The sequence below is a fragment of the Panicum virgatum genome, chromosome 7K (assembly GCF_016808335.1).
Source record: "Panicum virgatum strain AP13 chromosome 7K, P.virgatum_v5, whole genome shotgun sequence".
NCBI classification, from domain to species: Eukaryota; Viridiplantae; Streptophyta; class Magnoliopsida; order Poales; family Poaceae; genus Panicum; species Panicum virgatum.
The window spans coordinates 16546361-16561794 of NC_053142.1; the positions used below are offsets into that span (position 1 = coordinate 16546361).

The following is a 15434-nucleotide window of genomic DNA, read 5'->3' on the forward strand; positions in this document are numbered from 1 at the left end:
TGCGTGTCAGCACCATTTTTGTTAGAAAAAAAGAAAAAATTGGCCAAAAAGAAAACACACGTTATTTCTAGTTCTAGGATTTGAACCTACAACCTCTCTCCTCACATGATCCATTCTTACCATCCCACCTATATATCTTTTGCTCAATTATATGGAGTTTTATTTATTTTAGCTTCTATTTTCTTAAATTTTGATCAACTATTTAAATGTCAAAACCACATCAAGTCAAAAGCTTTTCAATTAAAAAATCGTAGGTCTTTTCGCAAACCCAATAATTTCCATATACAAGTCTCTACGGATAGCTATTAATTTTCGAACAAGAATAGTCTCTATGAAAAGTTATCGTGCATGGATGACTGATCTATGCTAGGCTCCAATTTCACAGGCACGGATGAACAGTGATTACGCAACAGAGTAAAAATAGACACTTAACTATATGATGGGTTGTGAGAGTTAAATCGATCACTGATATGTTAGTGCCTTTATTACTAAAATTTGGAAATCTTTACCAAATTGTTGTATTTTAAAAATAGGTTATTATTTAAATTGATGTTTCCAAAAAATTACTAAATTAATGTTGAGGCATTGGTGTGCCAATAGTCCTACTCGTAAGACACATAGCCACAAGTCCTTTGCAGCATTTTATTTTTTTCTTCAAAAAATTAGTTGATGAGTGTGATTACTATTTAAATTTCCAAAATAAAACTTGGGAGAAGTATGAGTTGAACGATATATGGGCACGAATGTTTACATCACTCAAACTAGTCACGTTTGTTATTTTGTGAATAAAGGTAATATTTTTTTTGGTGGGACCATTCACCTACATACTTATATTTAAAATATTTTATTCAAATTTAACACTAAAAAATATGATCGAAGTTGTTCTGATAATCGGTCGGCCCTGAAAGTATCTATTTTTTATAATTAAGTAAATACATTATGATAACACTATGATGGAAACTAAGAGAAATTTAAAATTGAGTAAATGCTTATCAAATTGCTGCAACTGCTCTGGCTTGGCCACACATCCCTCTCGATCTGCATCACATCCCGCTCTGCAGCGCGGCCGCCGCCGCCGCCGCAACCAAGCCCGCATGAGGCCCTTTACACCTGCGAGTCCTCCCCCTCTGGTTGATCGCTGCCGCTGATAACCGCCCGCCCGCTCCCCGATGGATTGATGGACGGCCGCCGGGCTGCAGCCATGCTCGTGGATCCACAACCGCAAGCACCTGTGCGACCCACGACAGTGGCACTTCCAGCATCCTCGGCGGCGGGGCCTTGGGCTTGCTCGTCACGGTGGTGATGCCTAGCCCGACGTCCCGACCTCAGTGGCACCTCCGGAGAGGTGCTCTGGGCCGACGCGGACGGGCCCTCTGGCGACTTCACAGGCGAGCGGAACAGCATCCACGGAGGCCACAACACCTCCTCTCCCTCCTACCGTCCTGCCCCCGTCCACCATGGCCTTCGAAAATTCTGGCGAGGTCAACACAGATGACGGGCTCAACATGTTTGATGAAATGCCCCAAGGTATACCGTACACCAAAGCTGCTATTTTCTGACCTGCACGTCCAGCCACTGTATTATCATTTACCTGAATTGTTTGTCGCATGTGTTTGCATACAAGGACAGGTGAAAAATTAGGAATTATGGTTAGCTTGTGGTCCAAACTGTTTGTATCTTCTTGTGTTCTTGGTGATAAATGTTTTGCTTCAGGGAGCTCTCTCCATACTGAATGAGATAGAATAATTTCCTATATTCATTGTGTTTATGTGCATGTGCATGGAGAAAATAGAATATGGATTATTGGGAAAAGATTTATTTGGAGACCGCGAAGGTAACTCCCCCAATAGTCCTAAATTTGGTATTGGGATATCTCCCAATTCTAGTTATTGGGAAATGATTATTGGGAGAGTAATAGAGATGCTCTTACGCTGTAATATAATAATGGTTGTGCTCCTACTTTTGAGTGTATAATCTCTTGTGATTATTCTCAACCAGCTTTTAGAAATTACGATGACCAGGTTTCAGAAATTAATCTTTGCATTTTCAGTTGTACCGTCCATTGTAGCATGTTGGTTCAGTTGTATTATCATTTTCACTTCTGGTCATGGCCTTTCTATCGTGTAACTAGGTGTATGCCACAGATCAGCGCACACAAGAAATCATTTTCCATTACCAGAATGAATGCCCCCTACCCTGAGGTACTACCTGTCCGTCTTTTCTCCCTTTTTAGAAGGGTGGATTACCTGCTTATGAATGCTTGATTATGCGAACTAGCTGTTACATTCAGTTAAATCTTATACATGTGCTTCAGTTATACATGTCGTGCTTACTCAATGTTTTTTTGCAGTATTCGTTGAAACCTTTTTATCCAAAATTTAAGTATCCCTTAAAATAGTTAGATCAAAATGTTTTCTCCATACTGCCTGCTACATGACTGTACAGTTACCATGTTTGAGAAAAGATATTTCAGCCATTCCTGTCAATGCAGGTTTTATTTCATGGGGGATGTCTTATATGGTCATTGGAGAAGTAACAACCTTTGGGTGTACTGAGTACCAAACAGAAACACATAATGTCATGGGTATCATTGAAAATAGATTAGACCGAACTTAAGTCTTACTCTCACATAAGGAACATCTTTCAGATTTGCCTCTCAGCAAAAGGTTACCTCGAATTTCAGTCAGCCTTCCTTCAAATGACATGGTAAATATGAGTACCACTATTCTACTTTCTATCTAGTGCCACATGGAGATTGACTAACTCTACTTATATGAACAATGATATCAGCATGGCTGGGGAGGTATTATATTAAGTTTGATATTTTTTTCAAATTTCTTAATATATAATATAGTCGATCACCTGTTGATCGTGCTAAAGGGGTATTAGTTGCATAGCCTTCGAGTTGTGTATGATATAGTTGATTTTTTAATATGTAATATTACAAGTAGCTTAATTTTTCTACATAGTTTGAATTGATACATATTAAAGCTATATTTGTGAATGCAGGTTGAAATGACAATGATTGAATTCTTATGTTTGTATGCATTCAAGAATGGATCAAGAAATAATGAATATTAGAATTTCTTGATACTGATGCTTAATTTTTTATTTTCACTGATACAGACTTTGTACACCACTACAATGTATATTTTCTCTGTACAAATATACTTTTATGTATACTATATACATTCAATTCCTTTCTACAATCAATGTACCTTCTTGTGATTATTGAAAATTATAATTTTGTGTGATTGTGCAAAATGTCATGTTTACTCCAAGAAAATAGTGTCAACATTACTTGCTATATGCAATGTGTAATAATGCTATTTTTATTTGAAAATTTGAATGTGTTACAATATGTAAAAGAAGTGTTACGAACCATATGTTCCTTTTTCAAAACTATGTTCTCTATCATAATGTGGAAGTGTTGCTAAAGCTAAAAAGATATGTCTCAAAAGATAAAGATGTAACACTTGAGAAGTGTTCCACTAGATCACTAATTGTGTTACAAATTAGTAATATTTTTTGGGATATAAAACAACACATGTATTTTGTTCCAATAGATTAGGCTATAGTAACATCGCATATAGTGACACTAACAAGATGTGTTACTAGGAAACATAGTAACACATTTATTGAGCTATTGTAACGTAAGTTGGTGTTACTAAAACCTTGTTCTGTAGTAGTGATTCTTCTTCCCACGAAAAAAGGCCGTTTTCTGATGATCAAGGAATAGCATTGACCTTTATTTGATGGGGACATGGCAGGGTGAAAATAGGCTAAAAGTTAAAAATTTGAAAATTCTTTCAAAACTTACTTTAAAGTTTCAAAAATGTTGAAACTTGGCACATCCATAGTTCATGTTATGACAAATTGCAAATGTTAGGATCCAAAATCTTTCTAGATTATTACATACAAAAATGTTAAACCGAGTATGGTTATTGTCTGAAAATCTTTCTTCAACCTCACAAAGAGGCCACCACTACAGTGCCTGCAATACAGTCAATGAAGGTGGTGATGAAACCATATTAATTTATAGATAATGTGAATGAGGAATACTAAATGTTTGGTCAAAGTACTTTTGTTAGTTTGCATCTGTTTCCATCATCTTGTAAATCTGTGTCTGACCCCTTGGAGATAAAATTGTGCAAATGAGGAGGTGGCGTGGACATCAAGATCAATTTAGAGGACAACAGTGCCTTTGATAAGGGTCCTAACTTCCCAGATCTGTACGACCATGTCCATAGCAACATACACCAAAGTGCCCACATGCATGCTGAAGATTGTCAAAAATTGTGAATTTTGCAATGCCAAGAAGATTGAGGATGAGTCAAAAGTAACGGTTGCCGTGAGGGAAAGATTAGTTTGACCATCCAAAATACACCACCTGAACTCATGCCGCCTGGTGAAGATCAGATTCTTCTGATGCCAAACATTTCCGTGATAACATAAGATATAGTAATGGCCATTTATTGTTCACTTCTCTGTACTGCTGCATTGATAGTATGACAACCAACATCAAAAATAGCTGTGTGTTACACATTTATGATTTTATTGACTATTTGTTGAATATCTTTTCAAAGTTTTCTAGAATGCAAAGGAGCACCCCCTGAAAGGAAACTGGCCAATGAGCCCTTCCCAATCTAGCTCTATAGGCACGAGGTCACTTTTATTGTGGTTGATGGTTACACTTCAGAACTGTTCAAAACAAGACATCTTCCATTAAATATTAGTAGTTTTCTCAATATCACTGTAGGGAAAACAAAACGTAGCATCAGCATATTAAAGGTACACGATATCTCCGATACAAATAGGCATGGAGGCTTCGATTAAACCTTTGTTTGGTACTATTCTCCTGTCTAAGCCATTTTCCTGTCTAAGCACATATGCAACTGCATAAAACAAAAGATGTGATAAAATATTCCCCTGTCTAAGCCATTTTCCTTATTAAAAGTACTATTCTCATCATTTATCGCAACCCACAACAACTTTTTTTCTTTTTTTTTCTGTTCCAATCCCTCCAACGCCACCTCTCCTCCTCAGGCCCTCCTCCTCGCTTCCTCGCTCTCTCCTGACAGGGCCTAGCCTTCCTCTCGATCCAATCGAGATCCACGGGTGCTCTCCTCGCGAGCCACCCACGTGCTGTGGCGGCGATGGCAGCCGCGGCTCAAGCAGGCGCGTGCTGTGGGGGCGGCGAGGGGCGCGGCCAGCAGCGGCGAGCACATGCTGCAGGGTTTTTGCTACAAAAAGGATTTTTGCTAAACCAAACAAGCAATTGCACCCCACTGAGAAGAGCGCCAAGAATATAGTCTACGAGGACATGCTCAACTGGTAATCAATGGTGAGTATAATCTAGGCTTAACTGCAGCTGTTATTTTTCGGTCTATAATGTGAGTTTGCATTCCAGATTATATTCCGGATATTATTGACTTCTCTGTGTTATGATAATGTCATCCCAAGATTATTAAATCGATGATGATGCTATTTCCGAGTCCCAAATGGCAGCTTCATGTTTCCAGTTGGGATGGAGGCTATGATGATACTCACTAGCTAAAGAGAAATTGGGTGCGGGTGCCACTGAAAATTGTTAGATACAACTTTTGGATCCCTAGGAGTAGATCGATCTGGGTAAACTTAAACAGAGGAGAAAAAAACTTTGCTAATACCCGCCACCATCTTCCATGACGCCTCCATTAGGGTTGACGACGCAGAGGCACATGACGGCGGCGTGGTGCAGTAGTCGGTGTCGGTGACGTAGAGGACGATGATGTGGTCGTGGTGGAGCTTCCCGCCGCTTCAGCCCTCCCTCTCTCGATCGGTCTAGGGGTTTGAGGTGGGAATACTGGCGGCAGCGGCGAACCTCATAATACGAGCTGCCAATCCCCACCTCTCTTTATAGGGCTGCGCAACGGGGGCCCACCAGCCTTGTCTTGGGCTGGGCCCCCGATCAGGGCGCGAGGTCAAAGGATTAGTTGGCCGTTGGGCCAACTGGTGGAGATCAATTCTAACATTCTCCCCCTTGATCTCACCTTATACTTTTAACTTTATATCTTTTATTTCTTTTCATATTTCATCACAGATTAATGAATAGAGTAGTTTCATCGTCACGGTCAATTGCCGATAGATTCAACAACTACAATACACGTCTCTGTTCTGAAATAAATTCTTTAGCTTTGGGCCCTTTATTGTCCGGAAAATATAGGCTATACCATAAACCCATGTCGACTATGTGTTCTCTGTACACACTGGGCGGCAAGCCTTTAGTAAGCGGATCCGCAAACACTTTATGTCATTTATACTCACAATGCATTTCATCATGATTCCGGACTTTCTCTTTTACAACGTATAACTTTGTGTCAATGTGTTTGGCACCACACTTGACTCGTTGTTATAGGAGCAAACTACTTTAATGGTTATTGCTGTTGTCAACCATTATCAACTCCGGGTACAGGTTCCCTTAACCATTTTGCCTGTCCCTCGGCCTCGTATCATGCTATACTATATCTTTGCATCACATTAATTATAATTGCTTTGTTTTGGAGCTTTTCCACACAAAACCTACAAATGTGAAAGTTGGCGACAATTGTGGATTTCGCTACATATTTCACAAGTTCTACTTTTGTACTCACAACCTTTTGAGAGTACTTGATCTTTCCAACTTAGCATGAGGCCAACATTCTCAATTTCAATTCCAGTGATCTATCTCTGGAATGTACTTTTGCCAAAATAACCCGGATACACAAACTAAGTCAGGGTAGGTTCTTTACTTGCGCGCTTATAAAGCTTCCAACAGCTGAAGCATATGGGACTATTTCTGTTTCACATTGATTCCTGGAACATTAAGATTCCCAAAACCATTACCCTTGACGATAGGAACAGGCATAGGTTTACTCTTTTGCATACTTCATTTCTTTAGAATCTTTTCTGAGTATGCCTTTGTGATAATCATAATACCCCTTTCTTTTATCTCGATGAGTCTCAATCCGTAGAATGAAAAACTCATCACCGAGATCAAAATTTGAGGACAATAATTCTTTATCTATAACAGTATATTAACACCACCATTAGAAAGTAGGATGTTATCTTCATTTAAGAAGTGGAAATTAAATTCCCTATTCTTTAACTTTTCCTTAAAAGCTATTGTCCTCCTCAATCTTTTGGAAAACCCAAAATTTCATACTGTTTCATTTAAACTTTAGATACCACCGTCTCGTGGCTTTCTTCAATCCATAAATGAATTTACCATTGTGGTATCCTGTATGTTCTTTCTTCTCTTTGACTAAAACTTTTGTCACAAATTTTGATTTATATCTTTAAACATTCCCTCTAAAGTCACATTGCCTTTTGTAGGTCCATTATAACCTACTGTGATGGCTCTTTTAGGAATCATTTCTTTCTTCCATGGTCTTAACCCGTGGAATTATTTTTTGTGACCTCCTCAAATGAGGTGAACAACCTCCATTTGATTTTCTTTACTTTGTATAGGGCTGCTGTTGCTCCTTTTGCCAAATGGCAATGGATTGACAAGGTCCTGCATAGCTAGATCATTCTTTATATTATTCATTTTATTTGACAGCTAACAATAGATGTTGTATGCAACATCAATAGGCATGAGAAACTTTTGTTCTTGAATCATTGAAGTGGACACGCATTTCTACTTCTCTTCAAGTCTTAGGTCTCTACATACCATACTCCCCCAGATTTTGCCATCTTTTGAAATATAGTGTATCAGTAAATACCTTTATTTGGGTTCCATCTGTTAAAACCTTTATATGTGCTCTGTAAGCACTATTTTACTATCTTTGATAGATCGTCCAGCATAAATACTGGAATTTAGCCATTTCTTTACATAGGGGTATCAGTATAGTGACCGTTGTACTCCCCCTGACGGTCACATTCAATTTTAATAGATCATCTCTTGCTTTCAATGCATATTACAGGGGAGTATCTTTCTAAACTGTCTCATATTTCTCCCCCTCGAAATGTGGCTTGAACTTTTTTGCCACAATTTTGAAAACTATTCACAACTTTCGTGAATGAGGAAACTTTTATTACTTACTTCATCCACATGATCACGACATGCAGAATCAAGTAATTTATTACTTCGTATGGGAGTACCTTTAACTCATTTTACTTTGAGAACTCAATAGAGTCCTTTATTCGATATGGCAGTACTTTTTCCTCATTTCACTTCACGAACTCAACAGAGTCCTTTACTACCAGTACTTTAGCAAGTCACGCTCGCATATCTTTCTCGTCTTGAGGTTCATATGTAACTTTCTATTCTTCTTAAACTCGTTGAGTGCTTAATCACTGTGACACAATAGAAGTGCCGGATCAATTCTAGAATAGCAAAGCTACTCCAAACTTTTCTCCCAGTGTGGGATAAACCAGCACATGAGTCATCACAACTTTTTCCCGCCATGCAGGATTAGTACTATGCCAACTTTACCCCGTCATGTGGGCAACTTTACCCCGTCATGTGGATTATTTCATACTTTTCCAAACAAAAATGTCTGGATCGGTTCATATCAAATTCAGAAATAAATCTGAATATTCCATGACACACATGCTTAATCCGACATTGGTCAAATTAAACATGTATTGCCTTGTCACAACTTTGAATGAACTCAAAATGAATTCTACTTGACAGAGAGTACATAAGAGGCATTTCTCAAAAAAACAATCTCTCATTGCTCTATCTTCTTTTCTTGGATCAATATCCATAAGTGCTTTTCTTTTCAAGACATTTTTTAAAGAGAATACACTTTCTCTTGCGGTGACCTTCTTTCTTTATGAGTTGCAAGTACTCAGTTCATTTTCTTTTGTCCCTTCAAGAAGGACTACATGCAAATCTTTGTCGGAAAAGACAACAATTAAAACTTTAAGTTCTATTCTATATCACCGTTGGGCAGAAATAGAATAATCTTTTATATTAATTCCATATCACCGTTAGGCAGAAACAGAATTAACGAATGGAAAACTCAATAAGCTTTAAAACCTTATATCCGCTCCTTAAAATTAAATCCTCCCGTTGGTTCGAATTTAATTAAAAGAAAATCAACTTTATTGCAGCGCAAACTAGAAAATACATTTTTCTAGTTTAAGAGTAGCCTTTATCTATTCCGAAAAAATAGGTCACTATTATGCAACATTTTACCAGAGACATTAAACTTTAAGCTATGACTCATAAAAATTATAATATTGTTATCATCAACATTGGTCAGAAAATAACAATACTATAATTAAATTTAGATTTCTCTCCTTTGAGAATTATCTTTTTTTTATGATTCCAGTGATGCTCAACTTTGACTTTAAACAGCGGAAGCTTTTCTATCTTTTACCCACAGGGGAAAAAAACAATATTTAAGACTTTTAGGCTATTCTTCCAATTAAATCTTCTCGTTGGTTCTGACTTAATTGAAAGATAGCAACTGTATAACAACGCAAATCTTTTTCTTTCTTTATCCTAGCGGAACTTTTCTTTCTTTTCAAAAATAATACTTTGTACTCATTTTCTCTCTCAACAATTTATCTCATTGGTTCAAAATTGCATAGAGATAAAACTGTACAAACTTACTCAAAGCAAGTTCTTTAACCATGCTCTTAAAATTAATTCTCCCTTTTGTTTGAATTAAAATTAAGAGCAACACCTTTAAACTTTGCAGCGGAAACAAATTATTCTCTAAAATAAATTATCCCGTTGGTTCAAATTTGAATAGAGATTCAAACCATACAAAATTCTATAAAGAAATGTTTCTCAAAAGGATAAAACTGAGTTTCTTTCTTTACTGTCTTTGTGGCCCAACTAAGGAAATAGCCCATGGTCCAAAAATCAGCACTCGGCCCAGCTTGCAAAATGAGTCCGCGGCCCAGGCGCGCAGCGTTTGGCTCGGTGCAGCGCTGTGCAGCCCATTCGCCCCACCTGGGCCATAAGCCCGACAGCCGACGGCTGGATCCGACGGTTCACCGCGAGTTTCGCGTGATCAAAAACCAGTCGGCCGCCTCCCCCAAACCCTAAAACCATTTTCCCTTTCCTCTCTTAGCTCAAGCGGCGGCGCCGCCGGCGGCTCTCGCTGGCGCGTCGGGGTTCCGGTAGCCGGAGCAAAGGCCAGCGACCCTCGAGCTTCTTTCTTTTCCTTTCCTCCCCCTTTCTCTCGGTTCCGAGCGGCGGCTCCCACCACTGGCGGCCCGAGCGGTGGCACGCCGGAGGAGGAGATGGCGGCGCTGCCACGGCTCCCTCGCCGGCGTGCGCGCTCGCCGGATGGGGAACGCGCCGCCGTCGAGCGGGCCTTTGACGGGCCCTGACTCGCGCGCGGCGCAGCAGCAGCCCCTCGAGCACGGGGCTCGAGTCTGTTTCCCGCCTAGCGGCGGTGGCGAGCCGGCAAGGCAGCGCCTCTGAGCAGCCTTGCGCACGGCCACAGCCGGTGGTGCGGGAGCATCTAGTGCCGGCTCGCCACCGCCTCTGAGCAGCCTTGCGCACGGCCACAGCCGGCGGTGTGGGAGCATCTAGTGCGTCCCCTTGCTCTATTCCTTTAAGGTTAGGGTTTGGTCAAAACCCATTCTGTGTTTTTCAATTGCATCAAAATCTTTCCGTTTGTCTTTGATTCGAGATGAATCCGTTCTTTTGGTCTCTACTATGAGATCCAATCTCACTTTTTTTTTCTTTCTTTTGATTTCTGATCGAAATCTTCTTTTCGACCCAAAAACTGATCCACTCCGTAGAGCAGCTCTTGATACCATTGTTAGATACAACTTTTGGATCCCTAGCAGTAGATCGATTTGGGTAACCTTAGACAGAGGAAAAAAAACTTTGCTAATACCCGCCACCATCTTCCATGACGCCTCCATTAGGGTTGATGTCGCAGAGGCACATGACGGCGGCGTGGTGCAGTAGTCAGTGTCGGTGACGTAGAGGACGATGATGTGGTCGTGGTGGAGCTTTCCGCTGCTTCAGCCCTCCCTCTCTCGATCGGTCTTGGGTTTGAGGTGGGAATACTGTCGGCAGCGGCGAACCTCATAATACGAGCTGCCAATCCCCACCTCTTTTTATAGGGCTGCGCGACGGGGGCCCACCAGCCTTGTCTTGGGTTGGGTCCCCGATCAGGGCGCGAGGTCAGAGGATTAGTTGGCCGTTGGCCCAACTGGTGGAGATCAATTCTAACAAAAATGTCCTACCTTGTACATAATTGCTACTGCTCCCTTATATGTGTTCATGTGTTGCCTACCATGTGATCCTCAGCACTGAAATTTTTATCTCATACAAGTGAAAGTGATGACCAATACTTATCTTGCGATTGTGTAAATTAACATTTCTCATTTTTGTTTTCTTATCCAATTATAATATCGTTGCAAGTAGATGTGGTTGGATTATCCTACGATCACTTCATTTCTGGCAAATGAGGCAAGTAGGATACTTGATTGCAGCTCGGTTGATGGGTGAATATCCAGCAAAAGGACTCGCAAAGGTCCCCCTTACTCCTCTCGCCACGCGTGCTGTGTGCATAAACTTGTAACAGCTAATATCGTATTTTCTCTTTCTGCATTTTCTTATATCGCTGTTTTCTCCTAATGCAGCTCGCTGCTCAAGCAGCTTTCTGTGTGCAATACGAAGTTGAGTTCCACCCAAATATACTTCACGTTGACATTCTTGGATATATTATCATATATATATGGGCTATGAAGTGAAATTTGATGAGTTCCAAATCGTGCAGAATGCCTGGAACATACTGATTGGGACAGATAGTTCACAAATCAGTAGACCTGGATTCTGATGCAAGTCTGCATTTTGGCTGGCTATAGGAACTTCATACCTGTACTTGGGTTAAATATGTAAACTGGAATGTGCTGATGCCTAATTTATAAGTCACAGAAAATTGTGTATATAAAACAATCATGGTCCGTTGGGAACTTGGCAAAGGCCACGGCGCACAGGCAGAGCCACTGAGCACGCGCCGGCTGCTGGCGACCAGTCCGCTCGCCGCGTCTTCGGACGGTGCGGGCGGAGACGGATGTGTTCATCAGAGACTGATATCTACTGCTGCACTCCTACCAAATCAATACCCTAATAGGTACGCAGGCATACCGTCGCTTCGCCTTCATCGGCGTCGCCACGACAAAAATGGCATCGCCTCCACCTTGCTATTAATCCGTGGTGTTAGCACGGGCACCTAACTAGTATCTAAAGTACGAGGCACTATTACAAAAAAACATTAACCGAGGCGGCCAAAAAGCATTAACCGAGGTAGTTTTTGCAAACGCCTCAGATCTTCCATCACGGTTAATCCAGCATTAACCGAGGCAGTTGGCTGCCCGCCTCGGTTAATAAAATAAAAAAACAAAAAAATAGGAAGCCTGTGGACAGGCCTGCCAAACCCATCCAGGGCCCGCCGAGCCCATCCATGGAAGAGGCCGCCGCCACTACTCGCGCCGCCGGATCCAGCCCCTGCTCGCCGGATCAGGCGTCGCCGCCGCACCCCACTTCGTCGCGCCCCAGCTCCGGGCCGCATCCCCGCCCCATCGGCGGATCCACTCGCGCCGGCCCTAGGGCCGCCGGGATGCCGGGAGGGAGGGAGGGAGGCTGCCGCCAGGAAGGTTGGGGAAGAGGCCGCCGGATCCGCAACATCCTCATCCTCGGACCGCGCCACCGCAGCTGCAGGGTTGGTCCGTCGCGCCGCCGCAGATCCGCAGGGAGGGGAGCGCCTCGCGCTGGTGGAGGAGCTCGGGGGGAGGGGAGCGCTGCCACCGTGCCTACGCCCGCACCGCCCGTCGCGGCCGCACCCGCTGGAGGAGTGGGTTACCCTGCCCGAGCCGCCCTGGGACAGGGAGAGGGAGAAGGGAGAGAGGGGCGGAGGCGGTGGGCCCTCTCTGGAGGGGAGGGAGGGCCGACGGGAGGGGAGGGTTAGGGCCGGCGTCGGGGCAGGTCAGGGGTAGGGGTGGAGAGAGAGAGAGAGGGGTGCGGCGGCAGGGGTGGAAGAGGAAGTGAGGAGGGAGACTTAGGGCACGTTTGGTTGTTGGGCACATTTCATTATATACTCCTTCTGAATAACTGGGCTCATTGGGCCTTGCTTGAGACTGGTATTAACCGTGGCGGACACTTTAAGACGTCCGTCTCGGTTAATGGATTTTGAGAGGCGGTTCTTCGTAACCGCCTCGTTTAATAAAAAATGACCGCCTCTGTTAATCACAAGTATTAACTGAGGCGGTTTTTTAACGTGACCGCCTCCGAGCTATTTTCAAAGCGCCTCGCAAACGTTTGTTGTAGTAGTGAGGGAGCCTCCACGTGAGGTGGGTATTGGTGTATCACTACCTGAAAATAGCAAATAGGTAACACGGCATTGGTAACGGGCGCTAGAAGCCCGTTACAGAGAAGTACAACAGTAACGGGCACAAAACAATGTGTGTTAACAATAAACCTGACAGGCCCCAGCCCGACCACGCCACCACGATGCCCGTTACTGTTAAGTCACTATGGTAATGGGCGTTTAATGTGCCCGTTACTCGGAATCTACACATAACGGTTCTTAAATACTACCGTTACAAATAAAGTCATCATCAGTAACGGTCTCTTAACGTCCGTTACGAAAAGAACCAATAACCGTAATGGTAGGTTAATGACCGTTATGAATAGCACAACTATGAATAACGGACAACTATGCCCGTTACCGATATTCTATTTTTCTAACGTTAGTGAATGGCCGTTACATATACCCACTTAACGCCCGTTGCTTGTACTGTAGCAATAATTGACATGAGCATTGCAGCAATAATTGATGCGACCACTATAACAGCGTCATCGTCCTCCTCTCGCTCTTGCCACGAGTGGCGCGCTGCGGCAGCCGGCGGCGCTAGCGGTCCTTCGCCGCTACAACTGCCGCCACTGCGACCACCGGCGGTGCCTCTGCTCGCCCGGGGCCCTCCGCCTCCTCCACAACCCTCAATCGTGGCTGCACTTGGCTCCGGCTGCGCGCACTTGGCTCCAGCCACCACGCGTGGCTCCGGCGCTCCTGCTCCCCGTCGCGCCTACGTGCGGTGCTCTCCGCAGCAGCGATCGCTGCCTAGCTCCTTCGTCTGTGCGCGCCTCCTTCTTCATGTGCCACCTACTCTGGTGCCTCTGCTCGGCACTCTGCACAAGCACGCGGCTACACCCGGCTCTGCCTACACTGTGGTTCCTTTTGCGCGTGTGGTCGTCGTCACCGTAGCAGCGCCGCCCGTCGACCATCATCGCTGACCGCAACCGCGTGGCTCCACCCTCGTTTCCTCATCAAGGTATGGAATTTGCCCCTCCCAATTAGTAGGCATCTCTAGTGTGTAGAAATTTTCAGGTTCATTGTAGAAATTTGACCAAAACAAAAACAACAAAACAATTTATTTGTTGAACTTGTAGATGGCGGCTCATCGGGCTTGGATGTATAGACAGCCTCGAGTTTGGGAGACATTCCTAAGTGGGGTTAATAGTTTTCTAGCTCAAGCTGAGGCGGACATGAGAAATCGGATGTGCCCACAATGTATTGCCCATGTGTTGATTGTCTCAGCCAGAAGAAGTTCGGACAAAGGGACAATATTTTTCATCATTTGATCACACATGAATTCAAAGAGAATTACACGTGTTGGAATAAGAATGGTGAGGAAGGCCTTAATGAAGTTGAAGAAGATTACCTTGCTTTGACCTTCTTGTCAGGTCTGCTCTTCTTATCCTCTTTGCTTTCAGACTTATTACCATCCCGCTTCTCAGCCCTCTCCTCTTCTAACTTCTCCTTCTCTACTTCCTGCCCCTTGCTGTGCTCCTTCTCATTCTCAGTACCCTCCTCCTCAGCCTTCTTCATTTCTAAAACCTGCCTCTTGCTTTGCTCATTCTCAACATCCTCCATTTTTTCCTGGTCAGCACCGCGCTTCTCATCTTCTTTGCTTTCTAACTTATTACCATCATCCCGCTTAGCCTTCTCCTCTACTTCCTGCTCCTTCTCAGCATCCTCCTCCTCAGCCTTCTTCGTTTCTAAATCCACATCCCCCTCCACACTTCGGTCGCCATCCATTTCTACATCCACGTCCCGCTTCTCAGCTCTCTCCTCTTCTTCCTTCTCCTTTCTCTACTTCCTGCCCCTTGCTGTGCTACTTCTCATTCTCAGTACCCTCCTCCTCAGCTTTCTTCATTTCTAAAACATGCCTCTTGTTTTGCTCATTCTCAGCATCCTCCTTTTTTCCTGGTCAGCTCCGCGCTTCTCATCCTTTTTGCTTTCTAACTTATTACCACCATCCCGCTTAGCCTTCTCCTCTTCTTCCTTCTCCTCTAGTTCCTGCTCCTTCTCAGCATCCTCCTCCTCAGCCTTCTTCGTTTCTACATCCACATCCCCCTCCACGCTTCGGTTGGCTTCACCGTAGTATTGACTGAAATTGTGAATATAATTGTCATCTATACTACAGTCAGCTTT

The 15434-nt window shown here is 43.3% G+C and overlaps 1 protein-coding gene and 1 long non-coding RNA gene across 3 annotated transcripts; one reads left to right on the plus strand and one right to left on the minus strand.

Moving 5' to 3' along the window:
* The first annotated feature begins 997 nt into the window (after nt 1–997).
* On the plus strand, nt 998–3264 carry LOC120639861. 2 transcript variants are annotated; one of them, XR_005661721.1, is made up of 4 exons: nt 998–1527; nt 2132–2201; nt 2492–2706; nt 3010–3264. It is a non-coding gene; the product is annotated as an uncharacterized LOC120639861 (long non-coding RNA). The 2 variants fall into 2 exon arrangements; XR_005661720.1 differs by having other exon boundaries at nt 2492–3264.
* An 11393-nt stretch (nt 3265–14657) lies between these two features.
* Nucleotides 14658–15038, minus strand: LOC120639960 (nucleolar protein 12-like). The gene has a single exon (XM_039915869.1). The coding sequence runs from the start codon at nt 15036–15038 to the stop codon at nt 14658–14660; it is 381 nt and encodes a 126-aa protein (XP_039771803.1).
* Between the last annotated feature and the right edge of the window lie 396 nt (nt 15039–15434).

What these genes read in the sequence shown, in the direction of transcription:
- LOC120639960 (XM_039915869.1), bottom strand. Translation starts at nt 15,038, where the DNA reads ATGGATGGCGACCGAAGTGTGGAGGGGGATGTGGATTTAGAAACGAAG.